This window comes from Patella vulgata, chromosome 1, assembly GCF_932274485.2.
Source record: "Patella vulgata chromosome 1, xgPatVulg1.2, whole genome shotgun sequence".
In the NCBI taxonomy this organism is placed as follows: domain Eukaryota; kingdom Metazoa; phylum Mollusca; class Gastropoda; family Patellidae; genus Patella; species Patella vulgata.
In genome coordinates this window covers 35,024,061-35,046,478 of record NC_065879.2, presented here as the reverse complement: position 1 = coordinate 35,046,478, position 22,418 = coordinate 35,024,061, and the positions used below count along the sequence as shown (strand labels likewise).

The window sequence follows — 22,418 nt, the reverse complement described above, 5'->3', positions numbered from 1 at the left end:
TCTTTGTGGGGAGGAAGAGGGGTTCTCTTCCCCCGGCCTTGATTTTTTTTTTAGAAATACATGGTCTCTATCGTCACTTTGACAAAACACAGAAGCTGGGATTTTACATAAAAACATACTAAATACATGTTCCTACTACGCTACGTTTTAGTTTTACTGATGTGCAATAAAATCAGTTCTGCACGATTTTGACACGAAACTCTAAGGCAGCAAAATAGAAAATCAAAAACCGACCGCGACTGTGTCAAACGCCAAAATATCAAGAAAATTCATCACATAAACTATTCGTTAATTTTTTGCCAATACGCCGGGACACAGATAACTTGACAAGCGTCTAAAATAGAGTGGATGTCTTTGATGAATTATGAGCTCTTGCAAATCGATGCTAGATTCAAAACTGCAAATATATCGTCATCATCCCTAAACCATGTAGTCTTGCTCCAACGAATGATGCAGTTGCAGGGAACGTAAAAAGATGTCATCACCATGCTATTGTGTGGCGTTCACTGGAAGATCGTAATCCGCCGTAACTAGATCCGGAACTGTATTGCTGGGTTAAATGAGAACATTACAACCGGTCAACTGTCATGTGATTCAATAGGGATGGCTTAGAACGTACAGTATGTTGCGCCTGTGTTGTCGCAGGCATAGGCGTACGGGCTCGATGACAGGTACGGGGGCAGAACCCGAAATGCCCGAAAATATTTCGGGTTTTACAGACAGCGGCGCCGGTCTTCCTCGAGGGGCGAAGAAGCCACCCTCTAAAGAAAATTTTGGAATATTTGACGGCTGCAAACACGTTTTCCTGCTATTTCAGCCCGTGAACAAAGCAACTTCAAAGTGGTCTAATATAGCCTAATTAAGGTGGCTGACTCAAATTCCAATCAACCAATCAATCGTTTACATGCTATTCCAGCCTGTGAATACAGCAACTTCAATTTGGTATAATATAGCCTACCTGGCTGACCCGAATTCCAAACAACCAATCAATCGTCGCGGGGTATGGGGCCCTTCCGGAGAAAATTTGAAAATTTAACCACCGCAAATGCGTTTTCTGCTACTCTAGCCCGTGTAAGCAACTCCAAAAGTATTCAATGGTTTTGTAACGTAAAACCCATTCCGATGTTCGGATGGTACTAAAACAATGGTATTTTCGTGTACGATTTGGTAATAACCTCTTTAGATTTTGAATGCAAACTGGGCTCATTCAGCTTTTCAAGTCTTTCCTAAAACCAATGATATTGTGTATGACACAGACTAAATGAAGTATAGCAGAATGAATTGGCACTGTCAAGTCGCCCTCCCCACCACAGAAAATACTCTTAAAATGTTAATAGTCACGGTTATCAATAATAATAAAGTTGTTAATAATTAACTATAATTAATATCAACTGTGTGTGTAGTCCTACTCAGAAGCTTGATGTAAATCAATGATATACTTGAAAGGGAAGAAAATAGATAAACAAAGATTAATTAGGTTCTAGTAAAATGTATTTTATAAGTATTATCAAAAGGTCTAAATAAATACACTGATGGACTTCTTTTGTTTTCCTTTGCTTGTTGTTTTTACTTTAGTAGATGCATTTGCGATTTTTTTTTTCATTTCAGCTTTTTCCTATTCAATGGGGAAATTTGTCAATAATCATATACTTTAACCTTTCAAATATAAATCTGAATATATTAGTGGAAAGTGGGCCTTATAACATACATACCATAATAAGATGTTTAAGTGCCCAGATCTAAAATATATTATAGTCGGTTGGTACAAAACAATCATTGTCTAAAAAAATTACATTAATTTTAAAGCTAATTTGGTTTACTCCAAATATTGACCTATTGTTTGAAAACTATTTTATGGAATTGCATAAGAGAATTCAGCTGCTAGACATGTCACTATTTCATATTTTTTTTTATAATTAGGAAGAGTCATTGCTTTCCATTCAATTTTCTAGAGGTATCCAATCTTGGTATATGTATTATATTTTTTTGCCATTATTTTAACGAAAAGTTGTGTAATAAACATTAATCAAATTCAAATAAAAATTGTGACCTCTAGAGCGTACAATCAGGGGCAATAATCCAGGAAGTTACGTTCTGATATGTGCCAAAATCAATTCCTTCCAATATCTTGGGGATATAAACAAGTTTTTTTTTTATCTCCAAAGTGTCCACAAACAAATGTGAACAGAGGTGTGGACACAAAGATGGACAGGGGCAGTACGTCCACATGAAAATGTGTGTGTGTAGAAATGAAATGGGGTTTAACGTCCTGCAGTTCTGCTCAGACTGGTCCAATGAAGATGGGTGAGCTTGTAAAGGGAAAATTTATTTATCTCTGTCCCAGGTTTCTGAGTCTCATAACTCATTGAAAATCAACAGGTTTCTTTGTCTTGTGACCTTAAACACTGCTTATAAATTTTAAGTCAATCAGAAATTAACTTTAACCTCTACAGCATTCACAATCATTTGTGGACCACAGATATATAGATACTTTGTGACAATATTTCCTTCTTTCCATAAAATTCAACATCATTTTTATCAAAATCAAATACCTGTATTCCTGTATATCTTTATTGCTCACTGTCTTTCATTATCTAATAAAATATACTACATACTAACTTTCTCACTTCAATATTAACTATTTACAAATAATATTTTAATATTTAATTATAATTTGTTGTATTTATTATTTAGAATCAGATTTATTGTTGTCTAATAAATCTTTGGCTTCGTTTATCTTGGCTGCAAGAAATGGTGAGCCTCCTGAAACAATAAAGAAAAAAAATCAAGATAAAACAGAATTATCTGTCACTACAGATTCAGTTCCTGTTTTTTACATGTATATCGATAAAAAATCATATTAATTGACTTTAATTAAAAACTTAGCATGGTCCCACAATTGATTTGACACAATATGGCTCATTATATACCATATCAACATTCTGTGTCAAACAAAATGAAATGAAGTTTAACATCCGACTATTCTGCTCCGACTGGGATAATGAAAACAGGCATACAGTGTGCTATGAGGGAAATTTTGCCTGGACATCGGCGCTACAGCCTACTCTTATATTAAATTCCAACTGCCAAGAGATCTTTTACGTGTCCTCCAATGTGTACACAGGACCTCATTTTTTTGTCCCATACAAACGACTAGACAGCTGTCCTTGTCAGGCCTTCGGTCCTCCACCACTGATAAGAGGAAACCACACCAGAAAATCTTGATGAACTTTCTCGGCCAACAACGAGAGCCTGTGTCAAACAGTTTGGTGAAAATAAAATGTAAATGAGATAACAGCTAATGTTGAATTCAACTGTATCATAAGGTCTGTCATTGAGTCAACTGGCGTGGTTACAATTCCCCGGTTGTACGTGACAAGGAGTAGGGTCACCTGTCCAACCTCGTGGGTTTTCTACGATTCCTCCGGTTTCCTCCGACTGCTAAAGATCCCTACTAGCAAGCGAATTATAGAAATAAAATTGAACCATATAATTCTCACTCACTCACTCACTCTTTGTCAATACTACATATTTTGTTTATAAACAGTCATACCTCTATCTGGATGATTTAATAACATAATTCTTTTATGGGCTTCTTTTAACTTTGCCTTGCTTGCTGTAGGACTGAGTGAAAAAAATGAAAAATATAAATCAATAGTTTCTAATACAAATAGAAGATTGTTTTTGATATTGATTTCAGCTATGATTAAAAATTCCAAGATTAACGAATTCTTGTTTTTATTGTGCATGTTGCCTGAACAAGCAGTGTTACATTGTAAATGGTAGATATAATTACCGGTACATTAGTTATTGGACTGATATCCATTAGTTATCTCAAAAATAACTGTAAAAAAGCAGAAATTAAATATATTTTGGTAGGTTTGACAAACCATACAGCTGAATTTGATGTGATCCTATACATGTACATATTTCACAAAACTGCTTAAATAACAGAAATAATTTTACCTGACACCGAGAACTAATCCAGCTTCTCGTTTGGACATCTTTGGTTCAAAACCTCCCTTATAATATTTACTAAAGGCCTGTCAATAAATAAACAGAATAAAATATAAGGTGTCTGTGAATTTTGAAAACATAAAATTAAATATGTGTAGCAGTCTACAGTTCTAATAATAATAAATACTCTATTAAAAAGACTTTTGTTTTGAAAAATTAAAAAATATTACAGTTTAAAGACTAGAAAGGTTTATTTTATTTAATAAATGTCACTACAATGGACGGCACCATATAGTTTTTCAGTTGACAAAAACATTTTAATTATCCAAATTATACACAAACATTAATGCAGTGATTCTCAACCAGTGTGCCGCAGCACACAGGTGTGCCACGAGATCTTCCTAAGTTTGCCGTGAAATTGTGAACGGCACACTAAGAAAATGCAAAAAACCATGTGATCCCAATTGAGTTTTTACTGGTGTCTACTGGTAAGTTTATAACTGTGATTTTCTTTATTTAGTTTTGAGTCATTCTATGTGTCTATGACTAGTATGTGTCTACGGTTGTATGCCGTCTATGACTTGCCATGTTTTTATTTTGCAAAATTTCAATATTTTTCATATATATTTAGCCAGCTGTGCCACTATTTTTTCATGTGTTTCAAGGTGTGCCATTAGCAAAAAAAGGTTGAGAACCACTGCATTAATGTAATTTCTGGAGAATGTCTTGTTTACATGAACCTTTCTTTTAAAGGAAATATCAAAATCAACAACCACATTGACAGCTTCATGTATTTTACTTTGTACACCAAGTGCACCAAATGACAGATTATGTCATAATTCTATACCATCATGCTAAACATGGCAACCCATATGGGGAAAAAAGCAAGAAAATGTTGATCACGATTAACAATTTGAAAGATTTTTGATCAAACCAAGAATCAAATACTATAAACAATTACTGCTTCATTCAGATTAGTTTACATTCTTCATTGGAGAAGATCATGATTAGCTTCTGTGATTGGCCACAAGAAAGAGACCATGCAAATCCTGGAAATAAGATCACTTCTAACTGGATTAATGAAGACATGTGTCACATATTGAACTATTGTAGTTATGTCACAACATGTTTACTGAACATGTGTTGTTAGACCTGCCATCCACATCAATGTTAAAACTACAGTTTCTATACTGAAGTCCAGAAGAAAGTATACACTGTTCATTTCGTCCTGTTTCAAACAAAGTCGTTTTTCCATTGTATGCGGTATTTGGGTACCATGTTCATTTGGTTTGCCTTTTATTTGCTTAGAAATATTGAGTTTGGACGCACGAGACGTGTTCAGTGTAGTTTTATCACATTTTTTTTATTTAAACAAAACTTAGTCATATTTTTAGTGTGTATACTTTCTTTTGGACTTCGGTATAGTTCTAGAACATTGAAGTTGTGACAGTGGTTGACATTCATGTGGTTGGTGAACATGAGATAATGAAACTACCATCCTGACCACATCAATATTCAAACTAGGGTTTCTGTCTCGAAAATGTTGAATTTTTCATTGTTGTGTCTAGTTGCACACTGGCCTTTGGTGACATCTTGAGATGATAGTTTGTGTATAACTCATATACAAGAGTCAAGCAGGGAGAATCATGGTTGTAGCCATAGAGAAATCAATAAAAATTATTTTAATAATGATTAACGAGATATAGACCAGCTATATTATATATTAGCTGTATACTAAAACTGTATTCATATACAGAGTAGAAATATTATACTCATACTGCAATGCAACAATAGAAATATCGCAATATCAGCCCTAAAGTTTACATGTACATGTACCTACCCCAGACTGTGGTAAAGCATCAAATTGTTTCTTCATAGCTTGCTGGGCTTGTTTTCCATACCGTGCAACATATCTTCCTGAATAACAGAAAATGATTACAGCTATACAAAAACCATCCTTCAATAAGTACTGGTACACTGTACACCATAAATTATTAAAAAAATTTGAAAGTCAAATTCAGTGAGAACTAAACTTGCTTATTGCCAGGCATTTTTGTGCCTTCAAATGTCATATAAATTATCATTTAAACATTTATTAAAGATGCATTATGCAAGAACTAAATCTGCCTATTGCAGGTCTTTCTTTAGACCTTATATGTTATATAAATTATTAATTAGACATATAATAAGACTATAATCAACTCCTGATGATTAAGATTTTAAACAGATTTAAACACAATTTGTGGTTAATGATTTAATTAAAAAATGGATCATCGAGACATGTTTACTATCTTAACAACGGTAGTAATGACAATCGAGACCTCACCATTCTCCAAACAGTCCTAACGGTGCTCAGAATGAAGTAATTTGACTGAAATTTTCAACATACTGCTTTTAAATAATCTATTTTTTAACTTCATGTATTATAAGAGAATTGTCAGTTCTTTATTTAAATCTTACATAATGCATCTTTAACATGACAAGCCCATATCAACTCTTAGATATTCAGTTGATTATAGCTAATATGGCCAGCCAAGTCAATATGGGTTATACTATATACCGGAAAACACCGGAAAACTACCAGAAAACACCATGTTATACTGAATACCGGAAAACACCGAAAAAACACTAAATACCGGAAAACACACTAAATATCGGAAAACACCCTAAATAGGTAACCCAGAGCCTGGTCCTCTGGAAAACACCGGAAAAACCTAACCCTAACCTGGTCCTCTGGAAAACACCAGAAAAACCTGGCCAATTTTTGCCCTAAATATCTTGCAACAACATATAGTGAAATATTTCCTCTTTTAGGGTAATAAAATATGTTTATATTATACATGTGTACCTGCAAATCCCACAGCTGCCAAACCAATACCAGCTATAATTAATCCGCTAGACTGCAAGAAAAATAAAACATGCCTTTACAATCAGTAATATATTTGTGTTATTTGAGCAGGGTTTTTTAAAAAATAATGCCTGATACTGATCAGTTTTTATACTGTCTACACTGCTCTGTTACATTTTTAATCATACAGAAAAATAGTGAAAAAAAGAAAAAACAAAATAAGTCTAAAATAGTCTGAATGACAATATTTTGAAGTTAATCAATTTTGTTGGACATTTGAATGTCACACACATACATGTACATGAACCAAGTTGGAGGAGCCTAAATGCTGAATCCTGAAGTCGGATAATCTAATAATTCGAGAAAGAAAATAACAAGCGTTATATGGGGTGCTTGATTGTCAGTTTGGAACCTTCCGAACTGATTCAGTTGTGTAGCCTAGGTTTACAATACTGTGAGTTTAGAAAAGAGATGCGGCAATATAGCAGAATTGGTACGAAATCAAACATTTCTGCTATGGTGATTGGATGAGACAAATCATATTCAGTTGGCTACGGAAGACCATTAGAATAAATCGAATGAAAAAAAAATTCTGATTATCTTGTAATTACAAGATAGTTGTCTTGTAATTACAAGATAGTTATATAAAATGATTATCTTGTAATTACAAGATACGTAATTTATTTCAAGGTCGCCATACACTGATTTATCGAATAGCTAGGCCAAAGCACTTTATTAGCACATTCATACCATGCTCCCATTAATATCATTTGTTATTTACATGCCTCATTAAAATCATAAAGTTCATACTCTCATTAACTTCATACTCCAACCAACTTCATACACGCATTGATATCATTCATTAATGATTCATCGATCTCATTTATTAATGATTCATTGATTTCATGCTCTCCTTAAAACCACAGAATGCTATTTATATTTTTTGGAAAGTTTCTGTAAATTTTGATTTTTTGGCCATTTTTGTTTTCGTTTGTTTGACTTTAAACATTTTTTATTGTCTGCAGAAGTTGCTGAGTTTAGCGATCTTTTCCATTTAAACAGAACCCACGAATCTGAGATTTTGAAGTTTTGACAAAAATGCGTTGAAATTTGTTCTCTGTTGTTATCTACAGTAACATTTATTTGTGATTTAATATTTCATATAAATACATCAGAAGACTAACTACTATAAGCTAACCAGTTTATTTGTTACTTGTGATATCTTTTCACTTTAATAAGGGTCAAATTGCATGATGATCTCATTTGCCATTTCGTATGAAAAAAATAAAATGGTACAGTTCACATTAGCCCCAATTCGCCACTTTGTAAGATCAAGCAAGGGCTAATTTTGGACAGTTTATTGCATTCTAATCATGTTTGTCATAAATTTGTCGATTCAGGAATATATTTCATCCAAAGGTCGTCATTTCGTCATGGTGTATAAAAAATCAAGCGCAATACTAATTGAACACAGAATCTCAAGGCATCACAATACAGTAATTTAAAAGTTAATCATAACTTTTAGTCAAAACGACCATAGACTGGCCATTATGGCCATACGATCAAAACCATTGGTTAATATTTGCTATTTAAAGCAGCACTTAATGGAAGATTAGATAAAGATTTGACAGTTCTCGCTATAATAGTTAAAAAATAGATAATCTAAAGGGAACATGCTGAAAATTTCAGTCAAATTACTTCACTCTGAGCCAAAAAACAACATGTTAATAACACTGTAGCCTTGATTGTCGTTGTTACCGTTGTTACAATAATAAACAATGTCTCGATTATCCATTTTTACGGTTAATTATCAACAGCCTTTGAACAGCAGATATGATTCAAATCTGCTGAAAACCGTAAGCATCTGATGGCATCGAGAGTTTATTATATATTGTCTTGTCATCTTAATAAATGTCTAATTAATAGTATTTTCCAGCGTGGTTTCCCCTTGTCACTGATGCAGGATGGAGGGCCTGACAAGGACAGCTGTCTAGTCGTTCGGATGGGATGAAAAACCGAGGTCCCGTGTACACATTGGCGTGCACGTAAAAGATCCCTTGGCAGTTGGAATTAGATATAAGAGTAGGCCGTAGCACCGCTGCCCGGGCAAAATTTCCCTCATAGCACACTGTATGGCGTATGCCCGTCTTCATTAGCCCAGGTTAGGAGCAGAACAGTATGACTTTAAATCCCATTTCATTTCATTTCATTTCTAATTAATAGTTTATATAACATTTGATGCTAGCTCTTGCATAATGCATGTTGAATAAGAACCCACTGACGTATATTTAGGTAAATTTTTATCACATTTTGGCCGTTTTGTTATCGTTCATTTTAACTTTACACAGTTATATACATGTAAGTTTTGGTCGTTTTGGATTAGCACTGTTTTAAACAAAACGTCTTTCCGTTTCGCAGAACCTCTTTGATGCGTCTCTATTTAATTAGTTTGAATCCAAGCCTGCAAATGATCTATCATTGTGTTCTTACTGTTGATTTCTTTAATAATCAATTTGTGTACATTCTAGCTTGGATAAACAAAATTTTCTGAAAAATGTGAATGGTGTTTTCCGTGGCTTTAAGGAGAGCACGAAATCAATGAATCATTAATAAATTATATCAATGAGAGTATGAAGTTGTTGGGGCTATAAAATTAATAAGAGCATGAACAAAATAAAAGATTTTTAATGAAGGCATGAAATATCTAATGATATTAATTGGAGCATGAACTAAATGTGCTGATCCTGTAACATAAAAAAGTACTTCGTTGGCCTACAGTCTAAACCAACGTAAATTTTAAACGGATTTCTTCGATTATGAACAATTACTACTTAACTTTGGTTATTATAAACTTTCCTGTGTGTTTGAAATCGACTCCCGTTAAATAGAAACCATTGCACAAATAATTATCACAACGAATACAAAAGTTCTCTCTTGAAAAATTGAAATCCCACAAACTTTTGACACAGAAAAATACCAATATGGAAGCTGATTACGTCACTCTTTGGGAGATATCATTTCGTATAAGGGGTGACAGCATAGCAAATTGAAACAGTTTTCGGTACTTTTATGACAATTCAAGTAGCTTGTTCATAATCAAAGAAATCTGTTTAAAATTTATGATGGTTCAGACAGTAGCTATCCGATAAATCAGTGTAGAGTGACGTTGAAATATATTAGTTAAAACACTTTTGTTCATGTGATTGACCCTGATGGACTTTTTAGTAGCGGTACCGGTTTCTTGTAATTACAAGACAGCTATCTTGTAACTATCTTTTAATCACAAGATGATCTGGCCTAGTACGTTGACCCGGCTACTTTTGACTTCAACTACTAACCCTAACCCTAAGTAGCCGCATCATCGTACTGCGCCGATAATCAGAATAATTTTTTTGGCTTTCATTAAGTTTCATTTGATTGGCCCTATTAGATTAATGTCTTCTGTAGTTGGCACTACATGATTAGTCACAAAAACTTTTCATATTTACTCGATTGCCACTTTCTAGAGACCGAGAGCACTCAATTTTGGAACATTCGATGAGTGACCCCTGAATGTCATTTTAATTAAATTATTGACCATGTCCATTGTATTGTTGACAATCTTTCTTCAAATTCTTGGTCTTCGTGGATGATACAGTTTTATGAACAAAATTCGAGCAACAATGGATAACACTACGCCGGAAGACAAGACAAGATAAATACAATTTAATTACCATTTTTGATGTATGTAAAGACTACGAATACGTAAATGACATTTTGTGAATATCTTACGAAATATACATGTAAACACGTGTTTTGGTTTGTGATTGTCGTTAAATGTTATTTTGAAAAGATTTCTATATAGCCAAATTTATTAACGGACAATATTAATCAGAATTCTTTAAATGTTTAGAAAATATACTATCCTGTCATAGAAGTTTACAGTCTTGAACAACAAAGGTACATTTTAAATGTAATTATATTTTACGACAACCATAACCAAGTGTCATGGCGGCGCCCATGAAAACGTGCAGACGAATTTTTATTCAGTTCAAAACCTTGAAAAATTGTAGATATTACTGTGAGAGTACTCCTAGCAATGTCAGGGTTAGGTTTGCGCCTAGCCCTACGGGGATGCTTCATTTGGGAGGATTGAGAACTGCTCTTTACAACTATCTGTTTGCTAGAGCTAATGGAGGGCGTTTCATTCTCCGAATTGAGGATACAGACCAGGTACTAATTAATGCAAAAGCTTTTTTAAATTTTTTAATCTGACTAAAATTGAATATTTACTAGTCCCCCCCCCCTCCCATTTAAGAAACAAAAAAAGAATTCAAAATCGATTAAGAAATAAGAATGTTATTGCACTTTTATGACCCAAAATGGATCGATGTCTAAATTTGTAAAAAAAAGTGACTGAAGGCAATTTCTCAGCAACCATTGAAGATATAGGCATCAAATTATCAGGAAACATCCTTCCAACCATTAACTATTCATTGGAATTTTTAAATTTGGGCTATATAATTTATTTCTACTTTCAGTGACGAGCGCCGTTTTTGCCTTTTCCTGATAATTTTATTTTTTCAACATACATGAAATAAGTCGTCCAAGTCACACTTGACACAAACTCTGTTTTCGTCTTAACATGAAAAGCGCAAAGTCATCGATGTTGGTGTTCATACAACTTCCCAAAGTCGCAGAACAAAAACGACACATTTTACGGTCATTTTTTTTTGACATTGATAAAAATAGTATCAGTGGCGCCTCTAGCAAGCTTTTGCATTGCTACAGGTATTATATAATGAAATAGGCATACCACTAGGTATATTTTTTACTATGTAGTACAAAAGGCATGCGTGCAAAGATTAATAGAAACGTACTGTCATTATTCTATAACACAATATCGACCAATCACTAGGCGTTTTGGGTATTTTAAGAAAGGGTAGAATTGTTATTGTTCAGGCCTATCTTTTTACTATAGCTAATTCGGTGACAATCCTATCACGCTCATGTGTCTCTCTATCATGTACTAGTATAGCTATAGAATACTATTACAGTAGCAACACAATCTCGCATAACAGCAAATACTATCAAGTATTGGATCAGTTAATCAAGCCAGATTTTGGACTTATAATGAAAGTGTCCGCCTACTAAAACCATGACTGCTTAGATTTAAAATAGATGAGTTGTGCCTGTGTCAGGTAAGGTTATATCTCCCCCGTAAGAAAATATATTTCAGGGGCTTTTTTTTTATTTCAGGCAAGATATGTAAGAGGGGCTGAACAGAAATTGGAAGAAGCTTTAGACTGGGCGGGCATTAGTCCACATGAAGGTTGTTAACACATTTTATTTATTTAAGTCTACTTTGTTGTACCTATAGTAAATTTATTTTGCCAACTTTTATCACTGATCACTTAGTAGTTGTCAAGTTGGATGATGGTAACTCTTAACAGGGACACAAATTGTGAGTACCGGTAGTATTATAGTATTTCAGATGATACTCGCAGATATTGCTGTCTAATAAGCTCTTTGAAAATAAGTGTTTCTCCTTGTCATTGGTGCAGGATGGAGGACCTGACAAGGACAGCTGTCTAGTCATTTGGATGGGATGAAAAACTGAGGTCCTATGTACTCGTTGGCGTGTATGTAAAAAATCCCTTGACAGTTGAAATTCGATGAAAGAGTAGGCCGTAGCGCGCTGTCGGGGCAAACTTTCCCTCATAGCACACTCTATGGTATATGCCTGTCTTTATTAGCCCTGTCGGAGCAGAACAGTAGGACATTAAACTCCATTTCATTTCATTTCCTACAAAAAGTATTCCATCCAGTTCCTTTATATTGTTGATGTAAACAAAAGGAAGCTACAAATTTATAGCCAGCGATTGCAACCTTCAAAATGAACGTTAAATACCCATTACACGATACAATAGTAGGAAAATTATATCTTTTTTACTTATTTATGCCTTTGAGTCCTTTGTTTATTTTGCTAATATTGGCATATACAAAAAATGTACTCAATATCTAATCAGCTTTGAAATTTAAATAAAATAAATTGGTCAGTGGTAGTTAGATCATTTAGTGACCTGCTAAAGAAATACAGCTCATGGAAGAATATGAATTAGAGAACAGGTATTAATTAAAACTTCTGTTACTCTGACAATGATTTGTATAAAAGTAAATGCCTTGTTTGTCAAATAAAAGATATATTTGTATCATTTTAGGACCATCTCAAGGTGGTAACTACGGGCCATATTTACAGGTAATTTGAACCATTTACTTCTTCTCTCCACTGTCCTGGGGGTGCCAATATCATTAAACTCATTAAGTGAGTGAACTTCAATAATTAGTATCAGATTTAAACAAGTTTCATCTTTGAATTCTTCTCAGAATTTCTTGAACGTATAAAAGTGGTATATTATGTTGTGTTTTCATATACTAAAACAAAATTCCATGCATAATTATGATATCTTCACTGAAACTAGCAACTATAGCTAGCATGACCCCAGTTCGAGTTTTAGAGTTTGGACTTGAATTTCTAAAGGCATAGCTACATAGAAGAAGGAAAGCTGTTGTTTAAATACAAAATCACTACATATTAAATAGTTAGCTATGTGGTGAACTAACCAAAGAAATGAGAAATAGTATCAGATGTTATAAAAAGTAATAATAATAGTTTGCACAAGCTAATGTAATTTTTATAATTTCTGATTTCAGTCAAAGCGATTAGATCTTTACCATGAAGAAATCAAAAAATTGATACAGGTATTACCATTTATAATTTCATTTAGCACCTAGACATTGGAGAGATTATTATTTGTTTTAAAATATATGTGTTTCAAATGTTGGCGAGGTCATTTCTAGAATAAAAACCAAAACTGTTTGAATGAATGAATGAAATGGAGATTAACATACTATATTCTGCACTTCCAATGTAAATATATAGTCAAATAAATAAAATCAGAAAGTTTTTTTAAATGTGCCAAGAAGATATCTAGAAGTTTAATGAAGATGTACCTTCCAATAAAACTGATTGACAATGTGAATAAATAAGGAGAGAAAACTAACATGCTTTAACTGATTTAAATATTTGCAGAATGGAACTGCTTATCATTGTTTTTGTACACCTAAAAGACTTGAACTATTACGTAAAGATGCTGCCAGACGAAGAGAGACTCCCAAATATGATAATAAATGTAGACATTTAACATCAACAGAAGAAGAAGAAAAACTAGCTAGAAATCATGAATTTGTTGTTAGATTAAAGGTATTTTATCTGCTTTAAGTTTAAGTTGTATTTAAGAGATGTAATGACTTTTATTAATATACTAAACCAGTTAAATCTGTACAATAATCAATACAAACTTTGACTAGGGGACAAGAATATTACCCACTATATAGGTATCAAATCATCTGCTGCTTTTGACATCACAAATTACCAAATTGCCCTTACCTGAAAATAAAACTCATTCCAATAAAATCACAGAAAATACTGAAACTGGTTAAATAAAGCACATTTGTTTTAGATTTAGGACGGTACATTCTAAATTCTCTGTTCCAACTAAGGGGAGATAATATTGGGCCAGACCACAGTTATGTTACCTTTTATACCATTGATATTATGCTTTAGTTTTATGATTTAAATTATTATAGATGGAATGGAGTGAAGAACCATATGAAGATATGATTAAAGGACCAATTGTACATAATGTAGCTGAAATAGAGGGAGATCCGGTAATTTATTAACTCTATTCTATATAATTTGATGTCATACCAGAGTAATACAAAAATACTACAAATATGAGTTATTTATGTAGACTCCTTAACATAACCTGAATTGTGCATGACATGTGTGGCTACTTAAATGGATCTATGGTTTAATCTTGGGTTTTTTCTTAAGGTGTTTAATGGTTCATAGACAATTTAATGCAGATACCAGCATCTATGCCACCAAGCAACTGACAGCAGATTCTGGGCATGTATGACAGAAATGTGCCAATGATTTTAAGACTAATTTAAACACTGACATGTATCCCCATTTTTTTTTCTAGGTTCTACTTAAATCTGATAAATATCCTACGTACCATTTTGCTAATGTTGTAGATGATCATCATATGGAGATATCACATGTTTTTAGAGGAGATGTAAGTCATACTTGATGTATGTTATAAAACCATTGAAAATATGGTGTATATTTGTACAGCCATTGAAAATATGGTGTATATTATACAAGCATTGAAAATATGGTGTGTATTATACAAACATTGAAAATGTGGTGTATATTATACAAACATTGAAAAAATAATGTATATTTTACAATCACTGAAAATTTGGTGTGTATTATACAATCATTGACAATATGGTGTATGTTGTACAACCACTGAAAATATAGCGTATATTTATTATAAAATATTTGTCTCCTTTCTTGTTACCATTTGACTCGTTAATCTGGTGATAAATGATAAAAGAAATAGGAAACAAGACTTTTTTTTTAAGATTATTTTCAATTATGATGTAGTATAACTATTAAACTCAAAATTCATGAGCGCTGAAATAAACTTAAATCAAATATATTAAATATATTTATTTATTCATTAAAGTGAATTTGGGGGATGGTGGCCAAGTGGTCAAATGTGAACACTGTATATTATACAAAGTGTGAGTTAAATCCCAATGTTATATACAACAAAGATCAGGTCGCCTGTGGGTGGGTACTTTAATTTTCTCCATAACACATCCCCACACAAACAAATTACTGAAATAAAGATATATCATTATGTTGTGGGGACATCAAACCCCATATTAACATTAATATACAAAGCTATTAAATAGCAATTAGGATGGGCTGTAATTGAGATTTCTGTGCATTTTTCAGGAATGGCAGGCATCAACACCCAAACATATCATGATATATAAAGCATTTAATTGGTCTCCGCCACAATTTGCACATTTACCACTGATTGTAAACAAGTAAGACCAGATAGACAATCAGTTACCACTGAGTATAAACAAGTAGGACTAGATGTTAGATAATTATGTAAACATGCTATAAATAGATAGAAAATCATTTACCACTGATTGTAAACAAGTGTAAGACTAGTTATTAGATAATAATTATGTAAACATTTAAAGGTAGAAAATCATTTACTGGTATGCCTGGGTAAAGATCATCATTATGTGATTAATTTGGTGATGGAACTGGCTATAAGACTGTTCTCATATTTTTGGGCTCTCAATCTAATTCAATCTTCGACCTCAGCAGTAAACAAGTAAATTAATAAAATTGGTCATGTAAAGAAATGGTGGTATGATAAACCCAACCAAAATTCATGCCGTTGTATAAGAATATTTTACATTTTGGTAAATATGGCAAACTTACAACCAAAATTTGTGGCATGAGAGGGGATAGCACTATCGTGGCACGTTTACATCTTTATCAATGGTGATAACAGATGAATTTAAGATTTATGTGTTCTGGATTTATATTGTTGAAATGATATGATATTAAATTAATGATTTTTGTTTACCAAAAAGTGTGATGGTTGTTACTTTAATTTCTGATTATGTTTTCAAATGGGGATCACGTGGCTAAGTGGGTAAGACGCTGGCTCGCTAGCCTGGAGGTCGGGTGTTCGATCCCTGCATTGGCCGAGAAAGTTCATCCCAATTTTCCGGCGTGGTTTCCCCTTGTCAGTGATGCAGGACGGAGGGCCTGACAAGGACAACTGTCTAGTCGTTTGGAAGGGACGAAAAACCGAGGTCCCTTGTACACATTGGCGTGCACGTAAAAGATCCTTTGGCAGTTGGAATTCGATATAAGAGTAGGCCGTAGCGCCGCTGCCCGGGCAAAATTTCCCTCATAGCACACTGTATGGCGTATGCCCATCTTCATTAGCCAGGGTTAGGAGCATAACTGTAGGACATTAAACCCTATTTCATTTCATTCCATTTCATGTTTTCAAATGTAAACTGGTAATTGAAAAAACCTTTATTTCTATGTTATAGGGATGGAAGTAAGTTATCAAAACGACAAAATGATATAAATGTAGAATATTATAAGGTAAGTTTACATTCAAATTAATATTAAAAATATCAATTTCAAGTAGGTCATTTTACAATGACTATATTTCATATGGGAGTATATTGTCGTTAGCATCCCCCCCCCCCCCCATTCAGCCTTTGGTCTCCTGATCGGTATTGTGCACAAGCCCGGGAATGGCATTCTTTTCGGAATACCACTTTCCCTGACTTTATCCATGAGAGACACGACTAACTGTTTAGTTTACATCATGATAGTTTGTGTACCCTGGTATTTCGTCAACTGAGGCTTTGGCATCTTGGTATATAGTACATGTATATACTATATACTGTTATAAGTATTGCTTGGTGGGTATGGTGTACTATTAAATGGACATTAAATCAGATTTGTAACTTTGTTGTTATTTGTTGTTGCAGGATTCAGGTTACTTTCCAGAAGCTGTAATAAATTATGTAACAAAAGTAGGGGGTGGATTTGGAACAGATGAACTCTATGGTTTCAATTTGCCACAATTAGCCGATATGGTAAAACTTTAAATTTTATTACTCAGATAAAATATAGAAATTTAATAAAACTTGCTTGTACTATAAAGTATAAAAAAATCAAGTATAAATCCATTACAAACATGAAAGAAAAGAAAACATTTTCTAATGTCTGTCACAAAAAATTAAAGTTCAAATATTCTTCAGTTTCATTTTGAACTCTACAACAATTATTCTATAAAACTTCATTGTTAGCTTGATTTAAAGATGTACTTCTTTGAAATTCTTGAAACTAAATACCTAAACAATTCTTGCAAACATATCCAAATCCCGAGAAATCTACTCTTGTTTTACACTTAGATTTTATTATAATTTTAGTTCCATGTAGCGCGTATAAAAAGACAGTATGGTCGTCTTGATCCTCAATGGTTAGAAGAAGCCAATAAAGTTCAATTAAAAAATAAAATAAAGTGCCCAGATGAGAGAGTCAAACTAATCAAATTCATTGGAGATATTGTTCATAAGGAATTTGGAACTATGTAAGTATATATGTATGGTCCTAAATGGACAACAAATCAGATTATTCACTAATATCACCGAGGTCAAAAATCTGTGGTTAATTTTATAGTAAAGACCATTATTCTAATTAAATTCCCCAGAGTAAAACAAAACCTGCAGGACCTATAATTAATGGATTGGAATAATTTCCAACCAGTATGGTTTTTATATGGCCATATTGAATGTGGATGTATATGTATATTGTCATCACCTGAGTTTGTCATCTGTCATTTTTTAAAAACTATTGAAATTTAGTATTTTCGGATCTTGAAATTCTAGTGTGTTTCAAGGAGTTATCCTTCTGTTTACATTTTTACAGCTTACTTTGCAGGATTTGTTGAAGCATGGATAACTTTTCTCGTGATGGGCATATTAGCAAGCCTTGTCTACTTTAAGTACATTTGGTTGTATACCTTTGCTCAAAACAGAACTAATAAAACAATTTCACTAATAGTAAAACAGCTATTTCTGTTATGTTGTAGTAACGAAGACTATATTGGTAGAGTATTGGATTGGAGCATTGCAGAGGTAAATAATTGACATTAGGATCACATTTAATGAAATGACAAAACTTCAGGATTTTCTAGTTGGGTTACCCATTGTCATTCGCATGTATACCATTGACAACATGTTAGAGATCTCCCGATAGTTAGAAATTGTAAATGGATAAGACCATATCGCCGCCACATTACACGAAAAATAAAACAGCACCCACTCCTCCAATAGCACAATGCATATCATATCTGTCTTCATTAACCCAGTATGTGCTCAAATGTAACATATTAGACTCCATTTAATTTTATTTCCATATTTGTTTTATCCACAGTGGGATTCACTCTAACCCAGGTACCATTTAATCTTGTGTATCCAGTAGACGTGGTACAAGGGTTAATCAGCGAACTGGATGTATGAGATGTGTTGTTGACGTTTGGGAAAGTAGGACGAGGGGAAATGTGTAGGGAGTGAAGTGCTGTAAAGGGATAGTTAGATGTATTATGAATGGTTAGAGTGGCTGTGGTGTTACAGTGAAATACTATGCCGCCACCGTAACACCACAGCTTTATGATTTGTTAGACAGGAGTGATGTAATGGGTGTCAACAACTGGGTATGCTGGTACCGTCGCAACGTAGCCGTGAAATATATATTGTGGGGGGGGGGGAAGGGCGGAAACGGAAAAATATACAATGTTGACAGTATGTGCCAGGCATGAGGCTGCGCAGACCGAGCGGCAGCTCGATAGAGAGTGTGTGGGAGGGTCACCCTCATAAAAAATTTTTTTTTTAAATTTCAGTTTTCTTTGAGCAGTGAAAACACTATTTTGGCATTGTTTGCGGGGTTAAACCTAAAAATCAAATTAATACACCTATTGCACGATATTGTGAAACTAGCTGACGAAGACAGCTCGGGCGGCGATTGTTCGACTCGGGGCTGCTCTGTCAGTATCTAACAAACGCATTTAGTTCGCGTACAACTTTTAAAAACCGAATGTCAGTATGGTATTTCTCACATAATTGGTTATCGCAAAAACAGAGTAAACTGAAAGCGAGTAATCTCGACTCAAACCTATAGTCTATAGCCTACTTACTACACTCGTCACTAGGCTTCCTATATTATTGTTTGTGGACGGTTTACTACTCAGTGATAAGCATGCGCCGCAAAAAGGGGCTCGCCTTTTATTATTAGTATAATGACTTCCTCATGTGCGGCAGGTTAGTTTGCTTCTAAAAACACTGTTTTCCGTTCCAAAAAATACAAAAGTAATTTTCTACCAGATGACCATGGTTCTTTTCACCGAGACTAGATAATTTCTCTCGGTGTAAGGATATAGCTATGGATAAGTTCATACAAGGTCAATAAATCCGCGGTCACTTCGGGTCACACTGTTGAGAAAATAAACCGATGGGTTTGTTTAGTAGCAAATCGAGCGTGAATCAACTGAGTTTGTACTGAAAAATTTTTGAGTGATATGTATGAACTGTCTTCACACATTCGGTTTATAATTAGCGATACACAGGTACAGTGGCAAGTGTTGTACTTCACAGACTGTTTACCTCCGAACTACCTCCGCACGAAATCCCTGTGCGCATGCCAGTAAAAAAAAACTAAGAGTTCGCGCATAAAAATGCCCGAACGTACCAGGCGCCAGGTCATCTAGCACTAATTTCTTTCACATCGTTTAATATCCAATCTTTGTTTAAAAATTCATAAAAACTGTTTAAAATCACCATAAATCATTTAATTTGTACTTTTGTCCAGTTTAAAGCTGACCATTTAATTTTGATAATGAGTGTCCAATTTACAAGTGTTTAATTTTTCAATCACTGTTAAAAAATAAACAACCCAACTGATTAATGATGTATAATGATTAAATTTTGAACAGTGGTCAGGAAATTAAATACTTGTAAATTGAACACTCATTATCAAAATTAATCAGTCAGCTTTAAACTGAACACAAGTACAAATTAGATAATTTTGGGTGATTTTAAACGATTTTTACAAATTTTTAAACAAAGATTTGATATTAAACGGATGTGAAAGAAATTAGTGCTAGATACACAACATTAAATGATACCTGGGTTACAGTGATTGTCTATGATATATATGACCATGTTTTGTGTTTCAGAATCGAATTGTCAAATTACAAGATTTGGTGGGGTCAAGATTTATCTTCTTGTGGTCAACACCATCTGACAGTCATATAGATGCCATGCAAGCTATAGACCCTACTGTAAAAGCTGTGTTAATTAACTGTGCTAATAAATTAAAGAATGTTGACCATTTTACTAAAGACTGTTTAGCTGAGGTTCTTAAATGTCATATAAATGAGGAAAAAATGAAAATGATGGACTATATGAAAATCTTGCGAATGGCTTTAAGTGGATTGAAGGTAATATTTTTAAACTTACATTATTTAGACCAACAAGAAAGTTACACCTTGATTACAGTATTTCCTGTGTTTGATTATTATAATGAATAAGGCATTAGATGGACTTATTCAACAGAAGGTTTGTTTTATAGCAGTTATCATTCTGTGGATACAAGATGGTGGAGAGAGAGAGAGAGAGAAATGGGGTTTAACGTCCACTCGACACAAACTAGGTCATTTCGGGACTAACTTATGGTTTAATTTTATTTCAATAAATTGCTTGCGCGTAGGGATCTTTAGCAGTAGGAGGAAACTGGAGGACCCGGAGAAAACCCACGGGGTTGGAGAGAGAGAGAGAAATGGGGTTTAACGTCCACTTGACACAAACTAGGTCATTTCGGGACTAACATACGTTTTTTAAAATTTTATTTACATAATTCGCTTGCGCGTAGGGCTCTTTAGCAGTGGGAGGAAACCGGAGGACCCGGAGAAAACCCACGAGGATGGACAGGCGACCCTACTCCTTGTCACGTACAACCAGGGATTCGAAACCACGCCAGTCAACTCAATGACAGACTCTATGATACAGCGCGCACACGCTAACCATTCAGCCATCCAACCCCCCCACGGGGTTGGACAGGCGACCCTACTCCTTGTCACGTACAACCGGGCATTCTAAACCACGCCAGTTGACTCAATGACAGGCTTTATGATACAGCGCACACGTGCTAAGCATTCAGCCATCCAACCCCCCCACAAGATGGTGCAAATAAAAACAATTATCCATTGGAGATTATATGTTCTGTTGCTCTGGTCTTGTCCCAGTGGACTAATGCAATTCATTGAAACAATTCTATCTCATACATTTCATGATATATTAAAGACTGTATGTTCAACAGAAGGTTTGTTTTAATGGGCTAATAACAAAAGAAGAGAGGAGACCTATAATATAAAATTTGTCCTGAGCTGAGTTTACACACAAGGTCAAGCATCCCACTCTGTGAAATAACTTCTTGGGGCCACTTGGTATAAAAAAGCTGCCCTTACCTCAGCAACTACTGAACCGATTTAATTTTAAAATTCAATAGAAATTGAGTTTACAGGTTACTTGATTTTATTAGTTAAGTATACAAAGAAATTTACACTATTTTCTTAATTTGAATATTCAGTTAAATTTTTATTTGTTTTTTTTTTTTCAGGAAGGTCCTCCTGTGGCAGAAATGATGGCAATTATAGGAAAAGATAGTACATTATCTAGACTTCAAAATACAATAGATAAACTTCCTAGTGCAATATTATAGTGATCATGTATATAATGTAAACAAAATATATATATACTGTATAATAAACATTTACAGATTGCCTTTTTTATATTGGTCATCTTACCAACATAGAGTTTACTGAGATTTATAAAATTGTTATGAAGTTATTTTCTCAAACATTGGACAATTTCCTAAAATATCTTATAGTTTTACATGTATTTTGTGAAACCTGATCCTGGTCCTGAATCCACAACAATTTTTATAATGTAATACTGTAAAACAAAACATTTATATGATCTGATGGGAATGGATCGACGTAAACGTGTGTTGAAATTAAACCAAACAATGACATCATTGTTCTGTTATCAATGACTTTTATTAGCCCAGCATCTAAATACATGTACCGTTAATCACCAAATATTTTGCCAT

The 22,418-nt window shown here is 33.9% G+C and overlaps 1 protein-coding gene and 1 long non-coding RNA gene across 2 annotated transcripts; one reads left to right on the top strand and one right to left on the bottom strand.

Annotated features, from left to right (window-relative positions):
* Positions 1-3,560: 3,560 nt before the first annotated feature.
* On the bottom strand, positions 3,561-10,618 carry LOC130010569 (uncharacterized). The gene is made up of 5 exons (XR_008785885.1): positions 10,519-10,618; positions 6,806-6,857; positions 5,798-5,874; positions 3,967-4,043; positions 3,561-3,624 (listed from the first exon to the last, which is right to left on the bottom strand). It is a non-coding gene; the product is annotated as an uncharacterized LOC130010569 (long non-coding RNA).
* Positions 10,619-10,790: 172 nt separating this feature from the next.
* LOC126823840 (probable glutamate--tRNA ligase, mitochondrial) lies at positions 10,791-22,392 on the top strand. The gene is made up of 14 exons (XM_050552864.2): positions 10,791-11,017; positions 12,044-12,116; positions 13,006-13,043; positions 13,499-13,546; positions 13,878-14,048; positions 14,435-14,515; positions 14,833-14,925; positions 15,657-15,751; positions 16,787-16,841; positions 17,237-17,344; positions 17,681-17,841; positions 18,343-18,388; positions 20,485-20,748; positions 21,927-22,392. The coding sequence occupies exons 1-14, from the start codon at positions 10,793-10,795 to the stop codon at positions 22,026-22,028; spliced, it is 1,560 nt and encodes a 519-aa protein (XP_050408821.1). The 5' UTR covers positions 10,791-10,792; the 3' UTR covers positions 22,029-22,392.
* Positions 22,393-22,418: the final 26 nt, after the last annotated feature.